At 35.0% G+C, this 7,779-nt stretch overlaps 1 protein-coding gene across 3 annotated transcripts; it reads right to left on the reverse strand.

The window, feature by feature from the left end:
- Nucleotides 1-740: 740 nt before the first annotated feature.
- LOC137032297 (uncharacterized) lies at nt 741-6,600 on the reverse strand. Of its 3 annotated transcripts, none has more exons than XM_067404032.1 (4): nt 6,494-6,600; nt 5,801-6,118; nt 4,520-4,746; nt 741-1,413 (listed from the first exon to the last, which is right to left on the reverse strand). In XM_067404032.1, the coding sequence occupies exons 1-4, from the start codon at nt 6,531-6,533 to the stop codon at nt 1,354-1,356; spliced, it is 645 nt and encodes a 214-aa protein (XP_067260133.1). In that variant the 5' UTR covers nt 6,534-6,600; the 3' UTR covers nt 741-1,353. The 3 variants fall into 3 exon arrangements, with proteins under 3 accessions (XP_067260133.1, XP_067260134.1, XP_067260135.1); XM_067404033.1 differs by having other exon boundaries at nt 741-2,006; XM_067404034.1 differs by lacking the exon at nt 741-1,413 and adding an exon at nt 4,182-4,291.
- Nucleotides 6,601-7,779: the final 1,179 nt, after the last annotated feature.

Here is a 7,779-nt window from a genome sequence, read left to right on the forward strand (position 1 = left end):
TAATGCTAAGCTTAAACGAAAATAACGAAATAGTTGTGTAGTGAAGTATTTTTTTGTACACAGTGTCGCAAACAATAGCTTTTTTGCAGAGCTTGTGTTGCCATATCCACTTATTATAGGCAACTTTGAGCTTGTTGTTTGGGTTTGGCTCATAAAATGATCAAATTTATGGAGTTATTTATGTGTACAGATGCAGATCACAGTTTTAGTTTTATATACTTAAATACTAATTAAACTCACACTCCACCCAGTGTCCAACAATGGAATTACAACATACATTAAATGGAGCATAATGTCTCTCTCTCTCTCTCTACATATGAGCCACTATGCTCCATTTAATGTGTGTAATTCCACTGTTGGACACTGGGTGGAGTTTGAGTTTAATTAGTATATAAGTAGCGAGAGAGTAAGAGAAATCAGGTGTGTGATGGAGGGAAGCACAACAGTTTTTGACCGTGTCAATACATGCAAACATGTGGAATTGCAATGTGTTTGAGAAACTGTGAGTTTAAAATTTAATCTGCAAACTTTCTGATAAATTAATTTGATTAATGCAGTAATGGACTGGACGAAACTTGTTTGCATCTCACGCATCAAACCCTTCAAGACCTATAAGTGATAAGATGGTCGAGACCTGATCATCTTACATGCCCCTAATAAGGACCCCCAAATTTACAATCCTCCCCAATATCAGACTCACAACTAAATGAAAAGGACAAGCAGAAACATAATGCCCCAAAATCACAAGTTTATTTATCAAAGATCACTACTAATACACATTGAGCTCAACATCAATAATAAAAAAATACACTTTACACTTTAAAAGTCAACCACATGGCTTAAACCAAAACTAACATTAATTGGCATTGAAAGCAGAGGTGGAGAAGACACTTTACTTATAAAGTCAGAATTGCGTCATATTAAAGTTTTTTCTTGCCCTCAGAATTGGACTTTATAACTTTTGCGATTGCAAGTTTATATCTCACAATTGCAAGAAAAAAAGTCCAAATTGTGAGATAAAAAGTCAACAAGACAAACTTTTTTTCTACATATCGTTTCAAAACAGCTTTACAGAGAAAGCATGTCAACATTACAATTTAGAGAATCTGGTATCAGAGGTGACTGTATGTGATTTTAGAAATGTACATATCATTCAGTTAGCTAACGAAGTAATCATTTAGGCAGTTTAGTTTACAATCACTGTTAGCAGTTTAATGTTAAGGTAGAAGCAATGAGCTCCTGGAAATAATAAATTACATATTAACAATAATTAGGATATATAGAAATTTGGGAATGTGCATGTTGATCCAGATGTTGTGTCATCTGAAGTCCTTGCAGGAGTTGGTGCCAAACTTATGATGAATGTTTCGTGTTGACACCTGCGTATATCACCTCATCCTCCTGTTTCACATTCTGAAAGAAAACACAAAAGTTATAAAGAGACAAAATTAAGTATCGGACTAAATAACCATGCTTTACCACTAAAGAAAACCAAAGAAATCCCCTTCTTATTACAACAGTAAATAAAAACACAAGTTTAATCACACACTTAAACATTTTATTTTTAATGCATGCACAATCAAGAGAAAAGTCATTTTTATACATTAATTATGATAAAAAAAAAAAAAAAATCGACATACAACAACTTGGTGGCAACTTGATGCACTAGTGTTCACTGTAGAGGCTGATGTGCAACTATGCCTTCAAAGCCCATGCTGAAAGAAAATGCTTTTTGAATAGCTGTCCACTGTAGTGACCTCTATGTGTGAAAACGTTCTTAAAATATTATGTTATAACAGCATTATTATAACATTGCGCTATAATGCAACTATTTATTCTCTAAATTTTGTTTAGCAATAGCATTGTTCATGTTTAGTTTTAGCACTTTTGGTTAGGCATTATTTCTAATGAAGGATGGAATATTCACACTCACATTCACAGGAACACCAACAGTGTCCTCACATTTTGTTCAGGAAATCCACAGTTTCCTGTGTGACTATTTCAGCCTACAGAAACACTATACAGCTATAAGGTTTTTGCCAGTAAATAGTATAAATTATGCTATTTTAAACATTCTTAATGTTGTCTTGGAAGTCTCCTACAACAGGTTTACATGCAAACAAAGTAAAAAAACAACAAACAAAACAAACAAACAAAAAAAAAAACTTTAATTGTCAAATAATATACATTGAAGTATCAGCTCTTTTCTCAGTGTCTGAAAATGGTTCAATAAAGGATTCTGTCTCTTTAATCTCCTCTTTTCTTACAGCCTCTGTTGTGATTGGTCAGATGGCCCAGTGTGTTGCAAACATGACAGTTAAAAAAGAAATTATGTAAAGAGGGATTGTAGATGCTTTTACTAATTACAAATGACAACTGAAACTTAACTAAATTATAGTTTTCAGTTCTATGTTATTTTTTGTTGAAATGCTTTTCAGATTTGCAGAACTATCTTCAGCTTTTGTTTAGAAATGTTTATAATAGCAGAAACACTGTGAGCCTGGCTGACACACATACTGGTGTTACAGTTATCTTTGAATGAAGTGTCAAGATCTTATCTGATCTTTCTCTTTTTCTCTGGTTATTGAGGGCATTACCACAAGACAAGCTAATATTTTCAGCACTTTTATTTCCTGTGTAGGTCAGCATGTGTGTGAAAGCCTAAATCTGTTAGTGTACTGTGAGGCCACTGTAGATAATATACAGTTGCAATCAAAATTACTCAATACCTAAATTGCAAATCAGGCTTATTGGCAAAATTTGCAGACTTTCCGCTGTTAGCAATGAACTAATAAAAGAAACAACAAAAAGTTGTGCACAAAAAGTATTCTCGTCTCTTCATAACATTAAGGCTGAACCACTGCAGTCACATGACCGTTTTAACGATGTCTTTAGAACCTTTTTGGACCTTGAAAGTGTTGATTAATTGTCATGTTGATTATAGATAGAGTAATATACCTCTCGGATTTCATCAAAAATATCTTAATTTGTGTTCTGAAGATGAACGAAGGTGTTATGGGTGTGGAACGGCATGAGGGAGAGTAATTAATGACAGAATTTCATTTTTGGGTGAATTAACCCTTTCAGCTTCCTCACAGACAGCATGATGTTTTCTTGATGCTTCAGTTAATCTATCTTGCCTTCCACATGCTGCAGTTTTCCAGTGCCAGAGGATGCAAAGCAGCTCCAGAGCATCACCAAGCCACCACCGTACTTAACTGAATGAGTGTTCTTTTCATTCTTCTTCCTCCAATCCAAAGGGCCGAAATGTTCCAGTTTTGTTTCATCACTCCACAAAACAAAATCCCAAAACCTTTCATTTAATTTAATTTAATTTAATTATTTAATTTTGATCAAATTAGAGGCAACTTTTCTTGTTCTTTTGGGTCAGTAATGGTGTGTGTCAGTTGTTCTGGCATGGAAACCGCACATGCGTTAATGTGCAAACTGAAACCTCAGTGCTTGTTGCAACCTCAGTCTTTTGCTGCAGGACTTTTGCAGCCGCTTGAGTTTTTTTCCCCTCAGAAATCTGGTTGCAGACTTTAATAACTTCATTTTTTCTGTCTTGTTCCTTTACATTTGAACTATGCTTCCAACACTCTAGGATCACGCAGTCTCTTCACAGTCTTAAAGGCGATTATCTCTTCTCTACACTTTTTGGACCTATTTTTTTTACTTTACCATATTTCTAACATGCAGTCAAATGTTACACTCAACAAATCCATAGCCAGTTCAGGTATTTCATATTTTCATCTAACCCTGTACCCTAATTCACTATTCCCTACATTAGTCCACTAATATAGTTCACTTGAAGGAGTGAATGAAAGCGAGTGAGTGAATTCAGACAATGAGTGTCGCTTTTGCATAGTTTGCATTTGAAACGTAGCAAACTAACAGCTACAATTGTAAGATTAAAGGATTTATCTTGAACTCTGTATTGGAAACTGTGTAAACCTTAATTAAACAATTTAATAATCAATGATCAAAAAGAAATGTATACCTGTATTATATTATGCTGTATGTCATGGACAAGCGCTTTGTAAAATGAACGAACGGATGACTAAAATGGCATTTAGTTTTAGTTGACCAAGAATAATAATATTTTAGTAGATTAAAAATTCAGTACTTGTGTTCTGGCGTTTGAGAGGCAGCTTTCAGATTGATTTGATTCTCTTTCGTGTCGTCGCCCTTATTCAGATTTATCCACATGTCTGCTCTTCTCTCTCTCCCAGATGTTATCGGGTAGATCAGCACATTACAATTCAAAGCTAACGCAGGACATCATCCCTTCCTGTGATGTTCGTTTTAGGCAAACAAAGCAAAAAATAATACTCAAGTAAAGTACAGATACTCAAAAAGTGTACTTAAGTACAGTACTCAAGTAAATATACTTTGTTACTGTCCACCTTATGTACTTCAAGGGGCAACTATACATAAAAAATGTGGTAAAACATGTATTATATAATACTATCATCATCCTCAATTAATAAATGTATGTTCAGACAGTGTAATCTCTTACCACTTTGTGTCCATTTCGTTTGTGGAACGTTGGATTAGCATAAGTTATCTCTTCATCATGGGTCTGGACTGTTTCGGGTCTGGACGTGACAGATGTGTTGCCTTCATGGTCCGTTTTTCTGTGTTTCCTGCAGATGCAGAAGATCACGACTGTGACCACAATCAACAGAGATCCAGCAGCAGCAGCAGCAGAGATCAACACTGTGTGCACACTGGGTATCGACGCTTCTGTAAGTGTAAAAATAAATCAGCAGAAAACATCAGCACTATCAGAGATATAAAGTCTGGAGGATGAGAAGCTAATAATCCATTCAATCAAAAGTAAAAAAAAAAGAAAAAAAAAAAAAAAAGAAGTAAATAGTAAGAAAACATTAAATAAAAATAAAATGCTTACTAAAATATTTAATATGTTTTTTAAGATTTATTTTTGGCATTTGATTGCTTTTATTTTGACAGGAAGCGAAATTAGAGAGAGAGAGAGGACGGGGTCAGGAAAGGTCCATGGATGCCCAAAGCACAACTGGGTGAAAACTTTTGAACAGGATGAAGATGTCACATTTTTTCTTATTTTGTTTAAATATCATTGTTTTTCATTTAGTACTGCCCTTCGGAAGCAACAGAAGATATTTGCATGTTTCCTGGAAGACAAATTAAATACAATTTACCTTGATATTTGAATTCAAAAGTTTTCACCCCTCGACTCTTAATGCATCGTGTTTCCTTCTGGAGCATCAGTGAATGTTTGAAACTTTTTTAATAGTTGAGTTTGAGTCTCTCAGTTTTCCTCAGTGTGAAAAGATGAATCTCAAAATCATTCAGTCACGGCTGGAAAGGGTTCAAATATGCAAAAGATGCTTGAAAACTGATGAATCTGCAGGATCTGGAGGATTTTTCTGAAGAACAGAGCTCAGTTTAACTGCTCAGGACAAACAAGAGACTCATGAACAACCATCACAAAACACAAAAACAGTCGTGGATCATCAGGTAACACACACAGTATTGAGAATCAATGCTTCACAAACTTATGAATGGGGTTATTTTAATAAATTCAGCTATTGTTTTGTCTCATGAACTAAACGCAAACATCTTTTATGTAAAATATCTTACTCAGGACAGTACTAAACAAAAAAATAACATGCATTTTGTATGATCTCTCTTATTTTATTAAAATTGTTCACATTTTCACAGATTCTGCAAGTGGTTCACATACTTTTGCAACTGTATATTGGTGTAACAATAAGAACGTGAAGAGATTGGACAAACACTGTTATTCTGCACTCACCATTAACAGTGACATTGAATTTCTTGATTGTCTCCTTATTCTCAATCATAATAGTTAGTTGATAACATCCAGAGTCTGTGATTCTCATGTTGTTGATGGTCAGAGATCCAGTCTGATTGTCCATCTTCAGTCTGTCTCTGAATCTCTCATCCTCATACTGAGGTTTGTCCTCGATCGATATCTTAATTCTAGCGATACGCACGTTTCCAAACCTCCACTCCATCCTGCTATATGTCTGTGTTCCAGTAAAATCCCTATGTAGAGTTACAGAATCTCCCTTCTTCACTGAAACTTCAGCTGTTTCATCACAAAACACACCTGGAGAACAAAAGCAACAATTACTCAGAGAAGGATGAAGGATCTTAATGTAATGTTGTTTGAGCACAGCTGTTTGTTTGTTGTTTAATTAAAGCATCGCAGCATTTTGACTGAAATCGAAGTAATTAAGCATTTGAAATGGGATCTTATTGGATTATAGAAAGACCCAGCTGAAATAACAGCATTCAGACAGAATTTGCACACTGAAGCAAAACTAACCCTGCTAGATTTTTAGCTCATAGTTAAGAAACGTTTAGATGAGCGATTTACTGATGCCAATAAACTGCTGAATCTGTCCATTATTTACCCAAACACTAATCAAAGATTCAAACTAGATCTTATAGTCTATAAATGAATCAATCTAGAAACACTTACCAACAAGAAGCCACAAGAACAAACAGAGCAGAAGAAACATGTGGAAAATAGTCAGTTGAACAGCTCACAGTATATTAACACAGAGGGTCTGAACAAGCCACAATGGACATGTGGTATAGTGAGCATACCTCTTGCTGCCTCCACCTCTTCCTCTTCCAGATTGTGTTTGTCTGAAAGAAGAGAGTCATTCACACCTATGGCTTGAGGGTGAATAAATCATGGGGTAATTTTAATTTGAAAGTGAACTAATCCTTTAAGGCACACTGTATGATTTTGGGCTGTCCTAGAAGAAAGATGACCACTGTGAAACAATTATGGTGATTTCTTTTCTCTACCCATGACCGGATCTACGTTCTCTTCTTTCACCTCTGCCTCTTTTTTTTCAGCGCACACAAGTGTCAAAGTGTGATTCATCATGCTCTTTTTGTTCACCACTAACACATACTGAGTCAACAGGTGTCATCTACTGCAAAGTACCAAAGTCTAATATGCTCTGATTCGTTGTTAAACGAATAAACTAAACTAGACAAAATATTGTTTTGGAGATCCTACGGAATCACTGAAAAATGCCGTACTCGATTACATAAAGTTTCATGATTTAACAATATTTATTTTTTTTTACTTCACTTTACAAAAAAAAAAAACTATACAGGGACTGGTCATATAATTAGAATATCATGAAAAAGTTCATTTTTTTATTGTAAATTATTTTAAAAAATGAAACTTTAATTTATACTAGATTCCCTACATGTAAAGTAAAACATTTCAAACGTTTTTTTTTTTTTTTTTTTTTTTAAATTTGTTGATTAGAGCTCATGAAAGTCCAAAATCCAGTATCTCAAAATATTAGAATATTTACATTTGAGTTTCATTAAATGACCATCCCTACAGTATAAATTCCGGGTATCTCTTGTACTTTGAAACCACACTAATTGGGAAGACTGCTGACTTGGCAATGGTCCAGGAGACAATCATTGACACCCTCCACAAAGAGAGTAAGTCACAGAAGGTCATTACTGAATGTGGTGGCTGTTTACAGAGTGATGTATCAAAGCATATTAAATGCAAAGTTGACTAGAAGGAAGAAATTGGGTTGGCAAAGGTGCACAAGCAACAGGGATGACCACAAGCTTGAGAATACTGTCAAGTAAAGCCGATTCAAACACTTGGGAGAGCTTCACAATGAGTCAAATGAAGCCGAGTCAGCGCATCAAGAGCTACCACACTCAGACATCTTCAGGAAAAGGACTACCAAGCCACTTCTGAAACAGAAACAAGGTCAGAAG

Source organism: Chanodichthys erythropterus, chromosome 12, assembly GCF_024489055.1.
Source record: "Chanodichthys erythropterus isolate Z2021 chromosome 12, ASM2448905v1, whole genome shotgun sequence".
Taxonomy (NCBI): Eukaryota; Metazoa; Chordata; class Actinopteri; order Cypriniformes; family Xenocyprididae; genus Chanodichthys; species Chanodichthys erythropterus.